We start from the raw sequence: 22,346 nt of genomic DNA, 5'->3' as shown, positions 1-22,346 counted from the left end.
AAAGACGGGGACTTGGGCTGAAAAAGACGCACGAACGGCTCTGGCTATCAAGTAAGGGGTATTATATTAACAAAAAAAGAATCCCTTATACACCGCAGCAAGAATGAACACACCCAAAAAATGACGTGCACTTCCCCGGAAGGCAGTCACGGCACACGATGCTAGTGCGCGCATTTTTATGCGTTCATTTTTTGCTTGTTCATACATGCCATACTCGTTTATAATAACGTAAACGTAAACCTAAGCTGGGAAGCTGACAGTCAGCGTCGGTCTTCTGTCTTCCTTACCTTTACACCGCACTTTTTGCTACGATATACGCGGCGACCACAGGACTCGTTGCGCCGACCCAACTCGGCATTTTACTCAGCGAGGCTCCACATTTACCGCTCCCTTCGCATCCCCGCAGGCGGTCTGAATCGTTTTGGAACTATTCGGGCTGGATTTCTAGCCGGGGGGGTATACAACGGTGGTTGTTCGAGGCGCGTTCGAGGCGCTCGTGGCTCTGTCTGTGGCCCCTTGCGACGACGCTCTTGCCTCTGTGCCGGTCTCTAGTTTCCCGTTTTCCCGGTTCTCCATTTTCCCCTATCCTTTTCCCTGTTCCCTCTCTCTGCGTCTTCCCGCACCCCCGTTTTTCCCTATCTTTCCCCCCATTATTCCTCCCTGAGTCTGCAAACCTCGAGAGTCTTGGACGCTGCTCCTGCCCGAGCATTTCCGCTTTTGTTTTACGCGATGGAACAGACTCCTTCAAGATTGTTTTCTTCAAAACCTGCTTCAGGCACTTTTCCGCTGCGCGCACATTTATTTGTGTTTTTTAGGTGGTAATTCGAGTAACGAACGAGTGAGAAAAAGCAACTGCTTCTGAGAAGCATCTTGTTGCCCGCGCGCAGTGAACTTGACAAAATAAACGAGCATGGTGGGGGAGGGGGAAAAAACAAATATAAGCGTGCGTTTTCTCAAACCGAATCTTCGCGCGGAGTGGTAAACAGCCCGGGAAGCAGCGGGAGAAGTAAAAAAAGCAGCACGCGGAGATAGCGGGGGTTGATTTCTGGGACGGAAGCAATAACGCGGGAAAGCAGGATTTCTTGTTTTTTTTTTCTTTTGCGGAGGCCCCCCCTTCCGTCTTCTTGTTTTTTTTATTTATCTTTATGCTGTCTGCGTATGCCCCCCGTGATGTTGTGCTTGAAATAAAACGACGAAAAACTCGGCCGTAGTTTACCGCAAGCAGTGGACAGTGGCGCGGTATATTCGGTAAATATTCAGCTCTTACGAACTTCCCTCGAATAAACGCGCAAGTAAAATGAGCTTGCCAGAAATCTTCTCTTTGAACTTTCCTTTCACAGAAACTTTCTTCAGCGAAGTTTGAGCTGAACAAACTTTCTTCTTTCATGCCCTTTGAACTTTTTTATTCAAACTTCGCTGCAGTGATGCCCGAAGGCACTTCGGAAAAGGTGCGAGGCAGCTTTAGCGAGAGGCGAACCAACACAAAGCGCACTGCGCAGCGGACACCCTGAAATGCAAAGTCGAGGGAGAATGCAGTAACACGGGACGTTCAAATATGTCAAGGACCACCTCCGCTAACGTGAAACCCGGGGAGGGGCGAAGCATGCAGTGCATAACGGTATTCATGGCGCCTTGGAATTTTTGCCCACGGAGATGAAACGATTTGGGCGGGGTACACAGAGGTACACAGCTTTGCTGTAAAAATCTATTGTCTTTGAAGCACCAAGCTCTCTAGCGCAAGGCGTAAACGAGTGTTCCCGTGTTTTTTAGTATGCGCTACGTTCTAGCGCGAGGCGCAAATGAGTTTCCCCGGTGTTTTAGTACCGTGACTACATGAGACGGCGATTACGACAACGACGACAGGAGACGCCAGCAGCCCGAGTTTGTAAGGGCCTTCGCCTCTAAAAAAGACTGGCTCAAATACTCTGGTAAGAGAGAGAGAGAGAGAGAGAGAGAGAGAGAGAGAGAGAGAGAATACCAGACTCTTTCATTCGTAAGTAAAGGCTGCGCCAGAGAAAGCTGCCAGTAAAGCCTTTGCAAAACTGACAATTTGTCGATTCCCGTAATCCAACCCCTTGCTGACCTTATTAACCGCAACAATGTCATTATTGTCGCCTTTAACGTACCACCACCACCACCACGCAAGGAAACGCATGCCTCCGAACACGAACCAGCGCGACACTGCGGCTTTCGTGCCGGTCACGTTTTGTCATGCCAGGAAATTTCGCGGTGGCGGACACACGAGAAGACGCGGAGCGTCGAAAGCCGAAGCCGTAGGCCGGGTTCAATTAGGGCGCTCCTTACAGCAGCAGCCTGCAGCGCCACGTCACGGTGGTCACTCTAACCATTCATCAGGCGCCATCCATCGTGACCGAAATTTCTGCCGGAGCGCCGAAACGCTCCGTCCGCGATAGGAACGGAAGGAGGCGCACGTTTGCACGCATACGCCGTGGGGGAAATCACTCGCACGCCAACAAGTGGCGGCGACAACACGAAGAATAAAACGGAAGGGAAGAGGCAGCGTCGGGACATTTTTATTGATGACCCCGCTGTCAGAGCGTTTGTCCTCGCCTATACCCGCTCAATGTAAACGCGCACCAATACGCGAAAAGAGGCGATACTGCCATTAGTATATCTCGCGGCCGCACTATATATACACTAAAGAGGCGGGCTCGCCCCTGGGGCTGGAACCTCTCGTATTTTCGCGGAGCGCGCAGATAGATGACCCGGCTGAGTCGATAGCGAATACGGTAGGGACCTCCCGAGAGCTCGGTAATTTTATATACGGTCTTCCGCGAGGGTGAAAAATAGAGACAAAATGCATTCGTGTTTAGCTCCTTCCATTCAGAATACCGTAAAATAGCAGGGATAAATGACGGAGGACTCCGCTGGTCACCGATAGAAGATTAAAAAAAAAACAGTCACGAGTAAAACAATGCCTAACAAACCTATAAATCACTTTTTTTTGTCTTAAAGAATAATAGAAAAAGCGCCGCTTCGCTGACACCACGATAAAAATGGGGCTTTACGAATAACTGAATGGACCCGTCGTCTTCCATATGCTGAGCCATTGTGCACATTTATCGGAATATGACCGATAGAATCCCGCAGCACTTTCTTCAAACAATGTCGCTGCGGCGAGGACATTTTCTGCATCCCCGTTCTATAGTGGTCGTTCACAGCTGTGCAATCAACGCGCTCTAACGTCGCGTCGCTCTTTGAGACGAAACACAACTGTACAAAATAAAAAAAAAATGCCTGCATTTTCATCAAAACAAAAAATTAAAGCCGATCATATCAATGTGAAAGCCGTGGGAAGTCCAGAGCAGTCATTCACCATAATGGACTGTGGCGCCGTTATCCGCTCACTCTTACCACCCGCCATGCTCTCCGCCGCCCTGTCTCGTTTCTCTCCTGACGAATTCAACAGAGCTTTGTCCAACGCATTTCAAATTTACCGCCTTCGCAGAGCTCGCGCGCCCCCTGCCTTAAACAGCGCCAGCGGGAGTTCTGTTCTTTTGTGCTAGCTTTCCCTCTCGCACGTGCCGGTGTTGCACTGCCACTTTTTGTCGCTTACCATCCTAAAACCAAACCCAACGAGCGTTCTAAATGAACGCGGTGGCTGCCTGTTAATTACGTATATTTTGCCTCAAACGTACCTGCAGTTTTCTTTACGCTAAACAACGGGGAGATGTAGGACAAGCGCCAGCGGTTCACGAAATTCGAACGCTTATGGCTATATAAACCGCTTGGCGTTCGAAGCCTCTGTGGGACGCCGCTACGACGAGACTCCGCTACGACGGAACGCCGTGTGGCTCTACTTGGGTCCAGCGAGTGAGCTACGGCGACAAGGCGAGCCCCTAAAGTGCTCTGCACACAAAAGCAGAAAATCCAATCCACGTAGCAGCCGATATTGCGAAAGACTGGGAGCTGCGCAAATTAGACGGTACGCTAGACGAAGAAAAGGACGACCGCATAGCCGCGGTCGTCTTTTCCTCGTCTTAATTGTGTCTCCCAATCCATGAACATACCACGCATATATATTAGTTGATTCATTTCGTTATTTCAGCATTGCGACTGATTTACTAAGTTGCAACATCAATATATGCTCGCAGTGCCATCACTGTGAGAACAGGGGAGATTGATTAGATAGACAAGAAAATAATGAAGAAAAAAAAAAACCCGCCGCATGTGAATTAGTTATGTAACTCCCTGCAGGCATGCGATTGCTTCTCCGAAATCCGGTATTCTTAGATAACACTTCCCTTTAATCTGGGCTTTTTTTATTCTTCTAGACTGCTTCAGGTTTCCTTTTTGTTTTTTCGCAGAGTGCAGCGTACCAAGTGGGCAACCAAAACTAAGAAAGAAAGTGCTCCTCTAAGCAGGGAAGTCTCGATTCGCGCCGCGCATAATTGCGCGTCCCCCGGCAGCCGCCTGGTGGTTGCGAAAGTGGCCCATTCGTTCTAGTGTTCGCGCACACGCGAGCGACCGGCGAATGAGAACACAGCAGATGCAACAGGAAGAAAGAACAAAGCTGAAAGCGAAGCGAAAGGGGAAAAAAATAAGGAAGTAAAGGACAGAACAGGAATTCATTCTACGCTTACCGAAGTAATGAAAAGAAACGGCTTCGAGAATGCGTATATTACCACAGTACATACAAATAGAAAAAAAAGAACGACAGTGCGGCAGTGCATGCCTTCGGGGATAAATGGCGCCGCGAAGTACCACAGCACATGAATATATATATATATATATATATATATATATATATATATATATATATATATATATATATATATATATATATATATATATATATATATATATATATATATATATTGTGGAAACGCTGTCCACCGGAGTAACTGCATACGTGACGTCGCTTAGTTGCTGTAGTACTCTGTAGGGCCCGAAGTAGCGCTTCATGAGCTTCTCGCATAGCCCTCTTCGTCTGATAGGGCTCCATACCCACACGTTGTCACCAGGCTGGAAAGCGGCGTGCCTGTGGCGAGCATTGTAAGTAGTAGCATCATGCAGCTGTTGTTGCCTGATTCGATTTCTTGCGAGCTGACGCGCCTCTTCCGCGCGCTGGGCGAACTCCTGCGCAGTCGTGTCGTCACCCTCACCGTCGTGAGGGAGCATGGCATCTAACATTGTGGTTGCCTCCCGACCGTACACAAGAGCGAATGGCGTCATGCGCGTGGTTTCTTGCCTGGCGGTATTGTAGGCAAAAGTCACGTATGGTAGAACTTGGTCCCAACTCTTGTGTTGCTCGTCGACGTACATGCTCAGCATGTCTGCAAGTGTTTTGTTTAACCTTTCTGTCAGTCCGTTTGTCTGCGGATGGTAAGCTGTCGATTTTCGGTGGGAAGTACCTGTGAGGTTCATGACGGCGCGCACCAAATCTGCGTTGAATGCGGTACCCCTGTCTGTAATCACAATTGCGGGAGCTCCATGGCGCAAAACAATGTTTTCGATGAAAAAGTGGGCCACGTCGAGAGCTGTGCAACGCTGGAGGGCTTTCGTTTCGGCGTATCGTGTAAGGTAGTCGGTGGCGACAAGTATCCACTTGTTGCCGGCATGAGACGTAGGAAAGGGGCCTAAGAAGTCCATGCCGATTTGTTGAAACGGGGTTTCCGGTATTTGGACAGGTTGAAGTAAACCGGCTGGGCGTCCCGGCGGTGTTTTACGACGCTGACAGTCACGGCAGGTACGGATGTATTGCTTCACTGTCGAAGGAAGCTTGGGCCAGTAGTAGCTCTGTTTAATTCGGGACATCGTACGTGCATAACCTAAGTGACCAGCGGTTGGGTCGTCGTGGCAGGCCTGTAGGATTTCTTGTCTAAGGCTCGCGGGAATAACGAGAAGAAAGTCTCTTCCATTCGGGGCGAAGTTTCGCTTGTAGAGCATGTTGTTTCTTAAAGAAAACGACTGGAGTCCACGTATGAACAGCCTTGGCTTGTGCGGAGTTCGTCCTTCCAGAAAATCTAGAAGTGGCTGTAACTCAACGTCTTCCCTTTGCTGATCGGACAGAGTTGTGGCGTCGATGGCACCAAGAAACGCCACGTCGTCATCATCTTCCGGTACAGGGCAGTCGACTGGAGCTCGAGACAGACAGTCGGCGTCAGAATGTTGTTTCCCTGACTTAAAGACAACCGTCATATCAAATTCCTGAAGTCGAAGGCTCCAGCGGGCGAGGCGACCCGTAGGATTTTTCAAACTGGCCAACCAACAAAGGGAGTGGTGGTCGCTAACAACTCGAAATGGGCGACCGTAGAGGTACGGCCGGAATTTCAAGACCGCCCACACAACAGCCAGGCATTCCTTCTCTGTAGCTGAATAGTTAGACTCCGCGCGGGACAGTGTTCGGCTTGCGTAAGCGACAACTCTCTCCGCGCCGTCTTGCCACTGAAGCAGCACTGCCCCAAGGCCAACATTGCTGGCGTCTGTATGGATTGTGGTGGCCGCATCTTCATCGAAATGGGCGAGCACAGGCGGCACTTGTAAGCGACGCCGCAGGTTCTCAAAAGCAGCCTGCTGCTCAGTGGTCCAAACGAAGGCGACGTCATTGCGGGTGAGGCTTGTTAGCGGAGCCGCGATGTGGGAAAAGTTTGGGATGAAGCGCCTGTAATAGGAGCATAGGCCTAAGAATCGCCGTACGGCCTTTTTGTCGGCAGGCGTCGGGAAGTTGGACACAGCGGATACTTTGTCAGGATCGGGCTTGATGCCGGCGTGGCTGACAACGTGGCCCAAGAAGCGTAGTTCTTGGTACCCGAAATGACACTTTTCCGCTTTAAGTGTGAGACCAGCTGCTCTCACGGCGCGAAGTACACAGGATAGTCTTTTCAAGTGCTCTGCAAAGGTTGACGAGAAGACGATAACGTCGTCAAGGTATACTAGACACGTCTGCCACTTGAGACCGGAAAGAACAGTGTCCATCATTCGTTGGAATGTTGCTGGTGCCGAACACAAGCCGAAAGGGAGCACTTTAAATTCATAAAGTCCGTCCGGCGTTATAAAGGCTGTTTTCTCGCGGTCGCGCTCATCCACCTCGATCTGCCAGTACCCGCTCTTTAGATCCATCGACGAAAAGTAACGGGCATGACGAAGCCTGTCGAGGGAGTCATCGATCCGGGGCAATGGGTACACGTCCTTCTTTGTCACTTGATTGAGCTTTCTGTAATCAACGCAAAATCGCAATGTCCCGTCCTTCTTTTTGACCAGAACGACGGGTGATGCCCACGGACTTCGAGAAGGCTGGATGACATCGTCGCGCAACATCTGCTCCACTTGGCTGCGAATTGCGTCCCGTTCCTTCGCAGAGACACGATAGGGGTTTTGACGAAGCGGCCTCACATTATCATCAACAATGATGCGATGTTTTGTAAGCGGAGTTTGACGCACGCCAGATGTCGAAGAGAAACAGTCCTTGAAGGTCGTCAGCAGCGCGAGGAGGGCTTGTTGTTCACTGAGAGGCAAGCCGGAGTTGACATCGATGATGGCATCGGAGCTGGTTTCACCAGGTGCGGCGCCTTGTAACGCAAAGCAGTCTTCGCCATCAGCTATGTCTTCGAAATAGGCAACTGTCGTGCCTTTGGCGACATGTTGGCGTTCATTGCTGAAGTTAGTAAGCAGCAATGCGGCACGGCCATCGGTTACATGCAACACGCCTCGAGCAACTGCGATGCCATGACGGAACAAAAGTTCATCGATTCGCTCTGCTATGCCGTCAACATTGCTAAACATGTCGCAGTGAACTGAAACTAGCATGCATGACCGCGGTGGTATGTTCACGTCCTCGTCGATAACCCGCAACGGCGCTCGGCATGCTGCGAGTTCTGGTGGGCGGTGGCTCGACGAGAATGTAATTAGGCGTTCACCAACGTCGATCACAGCGTTGTATTCTCTTAAAAAGTCCATCCCCAAAATAAGGTCCTTGCAGCACTCCGCGAGGACCACGAAACTGCCGACAAAATCAGCGTTACCAATGGCGATTCTGGCGGTGCACTTCCCTATTGGAGTCATTAAATGGCCTCCAGCAGATCGAATCTGAAGTCCACACCACGGCATCTTCACTTTTTTTAACCGATCGGCAAGGGTCTGACTAATTATAGAGTAGTCTGCACCGGTGTCAATAAGAGCAACCACTTCATGTCCATCTATACAAATTACGAGGTCGGCGCTTCCAGCTTCGGAGAAAGACATTCTTGTGGTATCCTTTTCCGTCGGAGACGTCGAGGGGTTTTGAAGGTCTTGCGTAGTTAGGCTACGAGCAACCCTGCCTCCAGAGGTTGCTGCTTTTAGTTTCCCCGCCTAGGGCTTGGGGATCTGCCTCGCAGTATCCCGCCGAAGTTCCGACGGTTAGGGGAGACGTCGTTCGCTGGGGACGGTGAACGTGGTCGACGGTTCGGCGAAAGGTCTCGTCTCGCAGCAAGGTATTCCTCGATAGCAGGGGGTCTTTGTCCAAAGCAAGGGCGTGGAGCCGTGGGAGCGAATCCGGAAAGCCCAATTTCGCGGTACGGACAGCGGCGGTAGATATGGCCTGCTTCGCCACAGTGAAAACACAGCGGCCGGTTGTCATTTGTGCGCCAGACGTCGGACTTCCGTACCTGTCGTCCAGCTGAAGTTTCCATTCGAGGCCTGGGATGCGGGTTGGTGTGCACTCCCTGATGCCAGGAATCGGTCTGGGGAGCCCGTTGAGGTGCTGGAATAGGCGGTACAGGTGGGTGACGACGGACAACCGACACATAGCTTGGTTGGAGCTGCTGCGGCTGGCTCTCCGGAATGGCCAAGGCTTCCCGGATCTCCTGACGCACGATGTCGGCGACAGAAGCATGCGAAGGCTGTGAAGAGCCTATCCCGTGCAGCTGTAGTTCCTCTCTCACTATCGATCGCACGAGCTCACGCAGGGACCTGTCACTGGATGCCGTCGCTGCAGCAGTAGCGCTTGGAGAACCGCCGGTAACCCGGTCATATTGCCGGCATCTGTCCCGCAGGGCATGCTCGATGGCTGTGGCCTCCTTAATGAAATCCTTCACTGTGCGGGGTGGATTTCGTACGAGGCCGGCGAACAGTTGTTCCTTCACGCCATGCATTAGATGCCGTAGTTTCTTCGGCTCTGACATTTCAGGGTCGGCTCTACGGAAGAGGCGTGCCATGTCCTCTGCAAACATCGCCACCGTCTCGTTCGGTTTTTGGATGCGAGACTCCAAAAGGCGCTGAGCGTGGTCACGGCGGTCGCTGCTGGCGAATGACTCCAGCAGCTCCTGGCGAAATTCCTCCCAAGTAGATAACCTCGCTTCGCGGTTCTCGAACCACGTCCTTGCACCATGTTCTAGCGAGTAATACACCTCACGCAGCTTTTGACGAGCGTCCCACTGGTTGAACGATGCGACCCGCTCAAACTGCTCCAGCCAATCCTCGACGTCCTCAAACGCCTCACCGTGAAAAATGGCCGGCGTACGTGGCTGTTGGAGAGTTACCTGGCAGGGAAGTGGTTGCGTCATTACTTGGGGTGCTGGCGCTTGACGTCTAGGTGCAGTGAAGTCAAGGTAACCGCACTCTGGAGACAGTCCGCGTTGGCGACGACTAGCCCGATGGACAGGTGTGTGGACAGGGTGAGGCCGTTCCGGGCTGGCCGAAGGGGTCCTCTGCATGGGGTAGTCGTACCCCGCAACCTCCACCAGTGTCGCGTACAGCAATACGCGTTGGGGGTGTTGGTGAGCTTTACTAAAACGCTAATAGAAGAAGCAGCGGAGAAGAACGCTCTTGACCGCGAGGCACTCAAGCTGCCAGAGCAAAAACACTGATGATGATGCGTTCCCGGTAGCGCTCGTTCGTCGTCGTCGTCGCCTCGGCTGGGATGTCACAAATTAAAAGTTCATTCAGATGCTTGTGGGTACGTGACAATATATATATATATATCTTTCACGGTCCGTTTTCTCGCGCGGCGGCGTTTCGTCGTTCGTCTATCGAGGAGCTCTTCCCATTTCTTGCCTTCCCACTTTCCGCCCTTGAAAACATTCTTAGAGACAGTCCCGGTAACGGCAGGAAAAACAGGAAGAAAGAGCGTTGCGTTAGACAAAGGAAGGGACAGAGGGAGGGGGGGGGGGGAGAAGAAGGTGGAAAAGAAAAGTAATGAACCGGACAGGCGGATGCATTGTCCTGTCCTGTCCACCGTCTCGACGGGCAGAGGGAGACGTCATTTATCCGTCGCGTACAAGAGCCGACTTCCAACAGCCCGATGTCCCCAGGTCTGTGCCTCTCCCCGTTCTCAGGACTTCTCCCCGTTCCCCCTTTTCCACAGGAAACATAGACAATGGGAAAAAAGGGGAAAAGAAGAGGGAGAAGGCATGGTCGGCGCGGCGGACACATTCCTGAGCCCGGGCTCTAACTCCCCGGTTGGAGTGGGCGAAGGCGAAAAGAACGCGCTCGTTGTACTGTTTTTGTCTTCTATCGGGACAGCGGCTTTGAGACGACCGTAACAAACGCAAGGACAACGCATACAAAAATTTTTCTTCTCTTGTATAAAGCTTTCCCAATTTTAGCCATTTAAGGTGCTAAAACTGGAAAAGATTGCAAGGGCGGAACGCAACAGTCGGAGGAAACGCCCGCGTTCGCACGCACGCGCAGAGCCGCGAAACGGTAAGGCAGATAACAATGCGATAACAAAAAAAAAAAGCCCGACATTTGCTAATACCGGGCATGGAGGGAGATTCATAGCAAACTGGTGTGGAAGCGTAACTTTTTAACGATCTTCTTTTTTTTTTCTGTCTTATCCGGAAGGTACATCGACCTTGAATTATTTGCCGGGAAGATATTTCGTTACGGACGGACGGACGTACACGCAGACAAATTGTTTAAGGGAAAGAAAAAAATAAAGAAGAAAAGAAAGGAAGAAAGAAAGAGGGAAAGAAAGGAAGTTTATTTCTTTACATACAATACAATTTTACCATCTTGGCCCTTAGCTAACTGGCTAGTACCCGGGCCCATGCCGTCAAGGCTCCATGAAATTGTATGCGGGCCACAAAAAAACATTTCAAAAGAAACTCCCATTACACACATCAGGAGAAAACAACACTGTAAAGAAATGGCGCTTGGCTACAATGGTGAGACATACTTTGCATCCCGAAAGAACTTTTTTACACTTCTACTAAAATTGGCGTTAGTTTTAATATCTAAATAGGTACAAGATTCGGGATTATAGCTGCGGAAAACGATATATTACGTGAACCAGAGCACGCCAGATGCAACAGGAAGAAAGAACGAAGCGGAAGGACTGAGGCATACAACAAATTTCGTGGTTAAAAAATGATTAAAAAAAAGAAAACAGAAAAAAGTGGCATGCCACCAGTCGCGGAGCAGTACTTCAGGCAGAAAAGCCTTAAGAAAGAGCTTCCTTCGTGAAAAACGGATTGCAATAAAAAAAATGATTTAACGACTTACCACAGTGCAAGGGGCTCGAAAAAAAAAAATAAAAGTAGGGGAAAGGAGCCACGCTAAGGGCAACCGCCTGTATGGGACGGAAATTAATAGGGCGAAATGGAGAACAACGAACAACGTCGTAAGGCCGCATAAACGCAGCGCTGCCTTGCTCGTCATTCTTCCCGGATCTTATGAATCCGACGAGAACCCAAGAACGAGCGCCAGCCGAGTCTCGCGCGCAATAACGCGTAGCTCTCCCCAGGCAGGGACTACTTGGGGAGGAAAGAAAATGGAACGGATTACAAGTGAGGGAACGTGAGAGACGCGAAAACCCCCTAAAAAGAAAACAGCGAAAGCAAAGCCTAGCGAGACGGTCCTATGCAGACAAATGAAAGAAGTGTTCTCAGAAGCCGGGTCCGCTTCGGGAGAAACGGGAGGAGGGGATTACGAGCGTTGGGGAGAGCGAAGCAAGATGGCGGCAACATTGCCAGCGCGGCCCACACTCAGCTTAGCTCCGGCTTTTGCGCCGGGTGCGCCCACACGCTGCGAGAAGACGAACTGTGCGCCAGAAACAAGGAAACCGCCATCCGCCCCCCCCCCCCCCCCCCCTTTGGGAAGACAGAGCGAACGGCAGAAGCGCGGCGGCAACTCCCGGAGCCCGCCGCGTTCCGCCTCGGTTTCCCTCGGCCACGTGGCTTCATTCCGGCGCCCGTTCTTCCCTTTTCTCCCAAAATGGCCTCCTTCCCTGCTTTATACCCCGCGCACCGGTCTAAATCCGCGGCCTGGTAAATAATTCAGGCGGCGTGTGGTATCGCTATGCGCTAGTGCAGTGCGGTCGGGCAGGGAGAAGGAGGATGCGCTTGCGAGGCGCCTCCTCCCCTTCCTATACCGTCGGCCCACAGAGGCGCCGGGTATACGACGGGCGCGACAAATTCCCGCCTGGGCCATAAATGTGTCGGGGCTGCTCGAGCGGAGCGGTTCGCACAAACCGGCGTGTGTTACTATATCCGCACAGAATAGGACCTGCCGTCCTTTGTAAGCGGGCTTAGCTGTAAATGGGTTAGTGATTCCCTTCCAGGTGCAGTAAAATAACGGAAGTAAATAATCAGTTTGAGAATGTAAACTAAGGAATATTGTCGTTAAATAATCGGGTGTAATAGTAGCAACTATGCTGATAGTGATAGCAGCAGGAGTGGTGCGCTTAGATTCAGAAAGGAAAATAGTGTCCCTGCAGACTTATTCTACCCGAGGGAGGCGACGAAAACGAACTGAAGTAATAAAAAAATAGAGAAAAGGGGGTCACAGCAGAGGGAAAGGGCATGCGGAAATGTAGGAAGGGAATTTTACTATGGCGGAACGAAGCTCTGTCAACTAACATACGAATTTCCAAGCTTGAGCAGGCACCATATTAACTATTCTTCGGTCTATGCATGAAATCAAATGCGCTTTACCGCCTGTAACTCGTCAAAATATGTAATAGATCGCATTGTGACGTATACGTAATTACCGTAGCAACTTTTCATCAGGTATTAGAATTGTAATTAGTAGGGAACGGCATAGAAAAAGCTAACAAAAGGAGTGGGTTATGAAGGGGATCAAGGGGAAAAGAAAACAGCACAAAGAAACTTCTGTCTCCCTGACTGAATGCCCGTCTTACCTATATGCACTGGCGCAGTTAATACGCCCTAATTAACCAACTCGGCCATCAGTAGGGAACGTTTATCAGTCACTCTCTCCATCGCATGAACATAGTACTTACGTAGGTATATATCGAATTGTCGCGCGTATAACCCGCCTCTACATATAATCCGCACTCCCACTTTCACCCCGCCGGGAAAGAAAAAAAAAAAAAAACACCCTGGCGTGTTGTCCGCACATTTGATACAGGAAAGACTGCACCAGAGCTACTGCTCAAGCGACACATCACATACAATGTAGGCGGAAAAAGCGTATATTTAACAAGTAGAATACACTGACTGCAACGCGACCACAATTCACTCAGTGTCACTGCACTCGTCCTTGTTTTTTCTTCCTTGTCTTTGTATGTTTTGCACAATCGCTGCCACGGAAGGCTTTTAGTCAGGGTTACTGCACAGGAGCTTCATGGCACGACGCGCATAGCCATGAAGCTGTACTAAAGAAAAATCCCCACGTATTATCCGCAACCCTACTTTGCCACTGTAATTTTCGCATTTTTGGTGCGGGTTATACGCGCAATAATATGGTATGCTGTATTTGCGACGAATGGGCAAATACGACGGGTTCCCGCCGTCCAAGGATGGGAGGTGCCGGTTGACGCGGTGGAGCCTAAACCTACGGAGAAATGTTTTGTCACGCCCGTTTCAAAATTGTCCCTTTCGCGCCAATTTCAATCGCGACGTAGTTGCACTTGCGAGACCTCTGACTAATGATATGTCTACAGAAACCAACAGAAGTGCCGCCTTGCTTGCGCTGCGTCTCACTCGGGTCTTCTCCTTTCAGCCAATGAGGGCACACACAAAATGGCAACTTTGAAACAGACACGAAACTTTGAAACTTTGAAACAGACTCCCTCGCCTGTCTGGAGGGAGAGGAACCTGCCTCTGCGAGAACACTGCGCCCTCTATAGGTAGGCCTGAAAAACACTTTCTGTGAGGCCGACGGCGGGTCTGGGAACCTGCACTTACCTTTCCGTGGCGCACGACCTTCAGCAGACGAACGAAAAGGCTCGACATAAAACAGCTCTGCTGCTAAAAAATCAACTTATACGGCGTGGTGCACTGACGCAAATGCAGTAACTGCGCTCCGTCAGCGCGTGCCGCATTGCTCCTACACATCCGAACCTCGGTATAACGAATTCGCATCGGGGCAGCAAACTAGTTCGTTATATCCGATATTCGCTGTAACAGTAGATGCGAAAAATCGGCTCTAGCAACGGTGAACTGTGGCTCGCGCAAAAATCCTAGATACAAAAACGCATTGTTCTTGGCTTCCAGTCCACTATAAACAAGGTAATCCTTACCTGTCTCATGGTTGCATTTCAAACTAAATTGGCCGGTACACGATAACGTGAAATTACAACAGAATAAGGTTCGTTCATGTATTTATTTGAAGGAGGATTTCATGTTCGTCGGGTGGCTTTTTCGTCGCGAGCCAAAGATTTCTTCGTTATATCCGATATCTCTCGTCGCGGTCGTGGTTGCGGTTTCGTTATAAAATGAATAAATGTCACTGACATAAAGCGTGACCAACCAAAGTTCGTATTTTGTTCGCTATAGCCGATTATTCGCTCTATCAGCGTTCGGCAGTACAATCATTCTGTAACGGGAACGATGGGGGGTGTGAGCGACTTTGTAAAAGTTAAAGCAAACTGGAAATAGGCACAGGACTTGTGACGATAACCTGCCAAAAGTCTTCCACGGGCGGGTGAGTGAAATATATATGCACGTGGGCGATCAGCGGAAGAAATGTGAGCCTGCCGGTGCATGCGGAGGAGATATAGCGCGGGAGGTTGCTCAATAATGCACGATGGCAAGGACCGAAGTGTCGCGCAAATCATTCTGCGGGCTCTGAAAACAAACACAAAAAAGTACGCACTACGTATAGGGGGGTGCATAGAATAACAGCATGTCCCACGAGTTTCTTCCCGCAACTCCATTCAGGAAATATTGGCGTCATTTTGTGTTCAGCAGCGTCAACGTTTCATCTCACAGTATACTCTTTATGACACATCTGGGCGTCTTAATTCCCACGCACACGTCAGCGTTGTTACGTTGATGCCTTTCCCCAACATATGTGTAGTCCTGAAGTATAGAGACCCCCCCCCCCAACAACCGCAAACCCTTATTTTGCCTTAATTAAAGTTCATTTTTTCCCCTCTCTCTCTCTCTCTCTCTCTCTCTCTCTCTCTCTCTCTCTCTCTCTCTCTCGCCTACCTGTATGCGTATGTAGAAGCTTTCCGTTTCTGGCACGGCATCCTTTTCCCCGATATTGAAAGGCCAGTCAGGCTTGATTTTCGTTCAGACTCAATCGGTCTACCCTGCGCATTTCCCTCCTCTGCAATCCCCGCTCTCCCTCTTTATGTACCTCCAGCGCCGGCCGGGAAACGCAATGACGACATCGGGGGCGATCACAGCGCGAAGCGGCTCGTGTGCTCCCAAAAGGAAATGTGATGGCAGCTAGGCAATTCCGGCCGCCGCCATTGCGCTACATAATCATTCCGCGGCGGAGGTGATCATCCCTGGGGTTCTGCATGAGCGAGATAAGGCCGTAGTCCCCGCAAAAATGCGCCACTTACGTAACCACGAAAGAAGGAAAGCCCGTGAAAGTTGTTGCGTTTTATTAACGTTTCCTCTCTCTTCTACCCTGCGTGTGTTCCGTCGGAGGCTATGGTTCTCCGTAATGAGAAGTTAGGATGCTCTAGCTGGGAAAAAAATATGAATGCGCCAGATAACGGCGGGCGTAATAAGGGACCGAGCATGGGAGCTGCTAGTCAGCGGAATGCCTCTCATCATCGGGGCTTCCCGCAGTGCGTTACAATTGAGTTGATGAGTACACACCGCGTCCGCTTATATGGACGCGTCTCACGTACCGCTCAGCGGCAAGTATGCATCGTATCGCTGAGACGAGCTTCAAGTTGGGTACAGCTGCCATCACGGGTATAGTGCAGCGCATTCACCACTAACAACCTCCATTCCTCCTCCACTCCGTAAAAAGCGGTGCAAAGTGAATTTAGCATCAGCCTTATATATCTGCCCACTATCTGCAATAACTAAAACTCCTGTCCGTCCGTCCGTGCGTCCGTGCTCTGTCTGTACGTCTGTCTGTCTGTACGTCTGTCTGTCTGTCTGTCTGTCTGTCTGTCTGTCTTTCTGTCTGTCTGTCCATCCGTCACTTAGAGCAATGCATTTCTGCGTATCCAAAAAAATGTAAGACGCGTTTTTTATTTTAGACTCTGGTAATATGGTGGGCAAATAATGAGATTGAAAACGAATACATGAATAACTACTACATGGGTTTTACATGTCTATGCTCTTCATTGTTCTCGTTCAAAATACACCAAAAGGGGGAGACGGACGGACGGACGGGTGGATATAAAAAGGTAGGGGCAGAACAAACATTGTTATCCCCGGCCACTAAATCATCTATATTTATTTGCTATTTTTTTTCCGCCGACATTCATTCGCGACCTCTTTCCAGCTTTGTGGACCATCAAGAGAGAAAAAAAAATGGAGTGGGCTAACGCTACGACTGGTGAAAAAAAAACAAAACCCAACAATTACACGAAGAACACCAACACAGAAGGAAAAGTGCGGTAAGAATGAAGTGAAGAAAAATTGAGAACAAGAAAACCAGTAAGATTATCAAAACTGGAATAAAAGGAAGTGTATGAGGGAGAAATTGAGAGAACAGGTGAGAAAAAGAAAAAGAAACAAAATGTAGCATGTGAAGCAAATCAGGGCCCCGATTTATCTGCTTTTAGCTCCGCCAAAAAACCACCAAATAAATGTCAGCTAAATGACTAGTATTGCCGCATCCTTCACCACCCAACGACTCAGCAGAAGGCCTTGTTAGTTTTATTTATGTTTTCGCTAAGCTCTAGTCATAACTAAGAGCTCTCTGTTTGCCCACAAAGCCGCTCCGTGGTATCCTGATTTCTCTTTCTGTTTTCACGAACACTTGCAGCGGACGATTCTGGCCCGAAAGAGGTCGACCAAGTTCCGCAGTGTACGGCAATAAAGAGGGTCGTTACTCGGGCGCCGTGCGTCGCCACACGCTCCCGCGGACGGCCATCGAAATTTTCACGGACCCGGCTGCTCGGGCGACGATGGCCAATTGAACGGGGAGCAAAAGATATCAAAAGGGGGCAGTCGTAGCGACCTCCATCCCACGACCTGTCCACACTATTTTATTTTTTGAATTTCCCGTGCTCCCTGTTTTATCGTTTCTCATAAGTTGTCCCATCAGCAGCTGCGCAGAATATAACCGTTTTCTTTCCACTGACCCAGTCACTCGCGAGGGCGGATTCGGGAGCAATGGCGACACTTTGGGCGCAGTGCGACAGCGTGACCGAAATACGTAGACGACGGCGAGAGTGTTCGGGGTAATTTTCCCCTGAATAGAGAGAGATACGCCGAGCATTTCCTTCGTCCAGTCGCAAAGTCGGCCGCTGAGAAAAGGGCAATTGTTTGCTTCTTGCGCGTAGTGGGAGCGCTGCGTACGAGAGTAAAAGGCGCCCACACGACTATTTTCTTCTAGCCATAAACAAGGATCTCGGAAAGCGCGAACTGTTTGGACTGCAGCCAAGTTTCGGCTGAGATGTCGCTACTGCGACGGGGTGTCCTACAATTTGCCGCTGTCCGTATAACGTTCGATCCTACAAACTCTACGCAGCGTCATTGCAGCGGAATTAATTTGGCCGCCCACTCGGCAAACGCGGATTGCTGCTATCTCGAATCTCGATAGAGGCAGTTTCAAGCATTTGATTAATCTTGTTGGTTCAGTTTTGTTACGGCGACAGCCGTAACTACCGTGGACACTCGTTTAACAAAATAGCTTTTTTTTCAAAATTGAACTTTATTTGAAGTTTTCACCCAGTACTCACTGCAGTGATGCAGGGCAATTAACGAATCCCCATTTTAACAAAGTATCGGGTATAACGAAGCCAGTTTTCTACCACGAGGACTTCGCTATAACAAGGGTTTCCTGCAATAAGGTACGCATTTGGGCTGGTTGGTTCATGATTACGAGTGAAAAAACAGCGCTAAAAAGGCAGGACAAGAAAGGACACAGGACCACGGCCCTGACTAACAACCAAATGTGTTTTATTTCTTCAGTCAGCATATATACTTCACCACTATCACAAAGCAATGACAACCAAATTGATTGGAATACTCAGCCTGCGCAGAGGCTAAGAGGCGATCGATCAAAATGAATTTTATCACTTTTCCAAAAGAGATAAAATTCATTTTGATCGATCGCCTCTTAGCCTCTGCGCAGGCTGAGTATTCCAATCAATTTGGTTGTCATTGCTTTGTGATAGTGGTGAAGTATATATGCTGACTGAAGAAATAAAACACATTTGGTTGTTAGTCAGGGCCGTGGTCCTGTGTCCTTTCTTGTCCTGCCTTTTTAGCGCTGTTTTTTCACTCGTAAGGGTTTCCTGTATCAAGGGTGGCGGTGTTCCCAACCGTGCCTGCTAAGCAGCGTTTAGCAAGTTTGGCTGCAGACGTTGTGGGGCGTGGACATGTTGCGTTCGCTCTATCGCGGCCTCAGCGGTTAGCGATCTTTGTGAGCCACACGTCGCCACCGGTGGTGCAAATAAAAGTGCTAATCTCTTTCTCCCTCGCTGCCGTGGGTGTTTGTTCTGGCGGTGGGCGCTCTGCTGCGTCGAGCCGTCGAGTGAAAGCTCCCGCCCACCAGTAGCCGCTCGTCCGCTTGAACCTGCATCCAGCAAACGTTCAAGGCTCGGGACCGCCGTGGGCACCTCTTCACATCACAGCCGATCGCCTCTACTCGTCACCGTTCCCGTCGAGTTCCATCTCCAGGACGCAGCATGACGCCAGGTTTGGGATTGTGCTGTGGTTCGTGCGCGGTGGTGCTAGCCATAGTGGCAACCCCTCACCTCTCTTCTCTTCTATCCTTTCTTTACCTCGTTTTACTTTTGTCCACCCTATCCTATTTACACCCACTATATTCCCACCCTCTGGACTGGGTTGAATGCAGGTGATCCCCCAGGGGGGTTCAATACTGTCCCCAGTCCATTTCTTTTCATCCTTCCTCTAAAACCAAACCCCTATCCCAGCCCTGCTTAACAGCGAGCCTGCTCGCCGGACAGAGTTCTGTTTCCAAGTTTGAGAATTCTCGCATGTCATTTTCTGAGGTGCAGAACTGAGAGAATTTGGGGCGAAGAATGGGTGCAGACGGCGCACGGTAGGAGCGATGTGAAGTTTATGGGAGAGGAGGCCCTCGTCCCTTTTAAGGACAATAACACGCCGATGCCGATGATAACCCCGACGATGTATGCATTTACACTCGCAAACCAAAACAACTCGCTGGGCCGTGTGTGCTTTCTTTCCCGGCAAGACCTTCTGTCACAGCCAGCAAGATTTCTTAGAGTACCGGTAGCGAGCTTCCCAATGCAATCTTATTCGCCGACAATCTCCCTCTGGAAGGAGTGCCCCCTCCGACTTCGCTCACCGCAGAGGACGAGCACTCTCAAAGCAAACCCGCGACTCAAGGGCCGAAATCCCCAAGGCAAGGGAGTCGACAGGGCGTCGCTCGAGCGAGACGGGCAAAAACAGCGTCGCTTCCGTGCTCACGAAAGCGAAACCACCGAAACTGACCGACAACCGAGCCCTGACTACATGTATATACACTTGGAGCTGGGAGACCGCCACGGCAGCAGGGGCGGGTACGGAAGCCTGCGTTCCCGCGATACCGCTGCCTTCGATGTCACTCGGATCCCCACGAAACGAGAGAGGTGCGGGGAAAAGAGGTATATAGAAAACAAAACCTATACAGCCGGCACTGGGGCGCCGAGGGAATGGTATAGTAGCGCTCGAGCTGGTAGTTGGGGCATACACCGGTGCACTGCGAAGCTTGGCTGCTCAGATCGTTATGGGAAGTGGGTCAGGTATGACGGGTCGCGCTACTTCGGGCTAACGCTAGATACGCCCCTCCCCCCCCCCCCCCCCCCCTTCCCACTTCGTCGTCGCATAGAGAGTGAGACGAAAGCGGACAAAAGGGGTAAGACCCAAGTGGAGCGGACTGGCTACACTCGGTTACAACTCAAGAACGGCACTACCTATTGTATGTATCACTCCGCCAAAGCACCGGACCCGTGACGTCAGTACACGCGTTTTGAAAGGGGTTTGCTATGAATGCGTGATATCGTCTGCCTTGTCTCACGCAGCTTGTTTGTCGTCACTGGAGTCGTTTATAAGCATATTAAGTCCACAAAATCACGGGAACGGCTCACGCCATGTTCAAAATGTTCCCAGTAACGCCCTACTTGCGCCGCGCGGAGAAACATCCGGCTACGGTGATCAGGCACAGCGGCAACTTCTGGTTCCGTTCTTAAGTTGTAACCGGGTATAGTATCGGCGTCGATCCGCTATGTATTCACTGTAGGAGAAACGGACTGCACTACCCGGGGTACAACACAGGAGTCGTTTGTAATGGAGAAAAACAGTTCCGTAGGGCACATCTATATTTTTCTGTCTGAGATCCTGCGCGACCGTCAAGCTCACAAATGAATTTCGTCTCTCCAAAAAGAAGGAAGAAATTCGAAACAGATGACGCCTTTACGAAACTGTAACCGAATAAGATGCCCGCTTGCAACCACTCTTATTTTTTGCTCTTGCACCTACACGGGGTCCCGGGCAGAGTGGGGTAACTTGCGAATTAAACACGCCTGCTTAAGCCAACTGCGCATTAATTCTGTTTACCGAGGGAAAGCAAACAAAGAAACAACCAAGAGTATGACTAAGATCACTTGCTTACCTTTATGTAAAGACAAACATTACACATTAATTTATGAAGTTTTCTTGACACATGTTTATATTTACCCCGTTCCCCTCTGTTTTTTCAATATTATTGCTTGCTTGTACTGGAGGCAAACGTAAGCGAACTTCGTTGCCTAGGGAGGCAATGCAGCAGACCTTACAACATAAACGCGCTTACGAAACTCACTCCCCGCCCTGTCGCGCTAAAGCGCAATAACAGGGTCTAGGGTGTGTTCGAACAGAACTCTCTCTCTCTCTCTCTCTCTCTCTTTCGTCCGCGCGCTTGCGTCCGCGCGCTTGACGAGAACGAACGCCGTCTATAGTGCCTAGAATATTCTAGGCACAATACCACGTCGTCTTCCTCTGGTTGTCAGTCGATGATGATTGCTAATGGTGGACTGATGATGATAATGACGAGAGGTGAGCTCAAGAACAGATGATAGTGGGGGTTGACCATTCGCCGCGTCAATTTGGCAATATGTCTTAGATTTTTCGGCGTCCATTAAAGATTCCCAGGTGGTCACACTTGATCCGGAGCCCTCCACTACGGCGCGCCTAATCACCTGTGTAGCGTCGGCGCGTTAAACCTCATAATCAGTCAAATGTCTTAAATGCGCAAATCAAGCATTTTTGGGCACAGATAGAAGATATTACACGATTGCTGCGTTTTAGCCATTTTTAATTTCATGTTTCTATTTGTTTTTTTTCTGGTTTCTTTAATTTTTGTCTTAATCACGCGAGGGCGGTAGATAAACTTAACTTTTTTTTTATTTGGTTAGTTTATTTTTAGTATTTTTATTTCCTTCGACAAATTATCTACATTTACACGTTATTACATCTAAAGGAGCTAACTGCTTCTAATTATGCGTGTTTTCGGATATGCAAGGCGTAACGCCTTGTATTTGGTGTTGCCGGACACTCGGCGAAGAAAGCCTACGTGTGCAAGCAATGGATGTGCATTCTATTGAATGCACATACATGTTCGGCTTACATATCGTCGTGTTCTGATTGAAGCGAATTCCACGGATAGGCACTCGTTCAGCGAACGCGAAAGCTCGAAACCATCGAAAACGAAAATGACGACCAGCAGGCCCGAACGAACTCATGCTATGAACAAATATCATGGGGAACAGTGAATTGCGCTCTCTCTCTCGCACGGTTACGAATACGTCTAACACCACGATCGAGGAAACGTCAAGCGGCGACAAGTTCGATAAATCACCACGCGAAAAAGAAATGGCGCAGCTAGCACTAGAGGTGCATGGCTGGAGAAAGAGCGGAGCCGAGGGTCGAACAAGCTTCTTCCTGTTTTGCTAAGTTTTGTTAGGTTTTTTGATGTACTTGCTAGGCTAGGCTAAGTGCGGAGGGGTGAGGCCGTGTTTAGCCGGATTTGACAAGGCCGTTCCGGTCGGTCCCCCACACTCACAGCGGATCCCA

The 22,346-nt window shown here is 50.0% G+C and overlaps 2 protein-coding genes across 2 annotated transcripts in view; both read right to left on the bottom strand.

Annotated features, from left to right (window-relative positions):
• The window catches only part of LOC144172297 (uncharacterized), a 175,785-nt gene that overhangs the window by 117,187 nt on the left and 36,252 nt on the right, over nucleotides 1-22,346 (bottom strand). The gene's annotated exons all lie outside the window — the stretch shown is intronic.
• On the bottom strand, nucleotides 8,241-9,666 carry LOC144172262 (uncharacterized). Its single transcript, XM_077701018.1, has one exon. The coding sequence runs from the start codon at nucleotides 9,654-9,656 to the stop codon at nucleotides 8,301-8,303; it is 1,356 nt and encodes a 451-aa protein (XP_077557144.1). The 5' UTR covers nucleotides 9,657-9,666; the 3' UTR covers nucleotides 8,241-8,300.

The sequence above is a fragment of the Haemaphysalis longicornis genome, unplaced genomic scaffold (assembly GCF_048455015.1).
Source record: "Haemaphysalis longicornis isolate Haplotype H1 unplaced genomic scaffold, Haemaphysalis longicornis Haplotype H1 scaffold_20, whole genome shotgun sequence".
Lineage (NCBI taxonomy): Eukaryota > Metazoa > Arthropoda > Arachnida > Ixodida > Ixodidae > Haemaphysalis > Haemaphysalis longicornis.
The sequence above is the reverse complement of the archived record's forward strand: the minus strand, read 5'-3'. Positions and strand labels throughout refer to the sequence as shown.

Coding starts and splice junctions, on each gene's coding strand:
- LOC144172262 (XM_077701018.1), bottom strand. CDS start 9,656: ATGCAGAGGACCCCTTCGGCCAGCCCGGAACGGCCTCACCCTGTCCAC.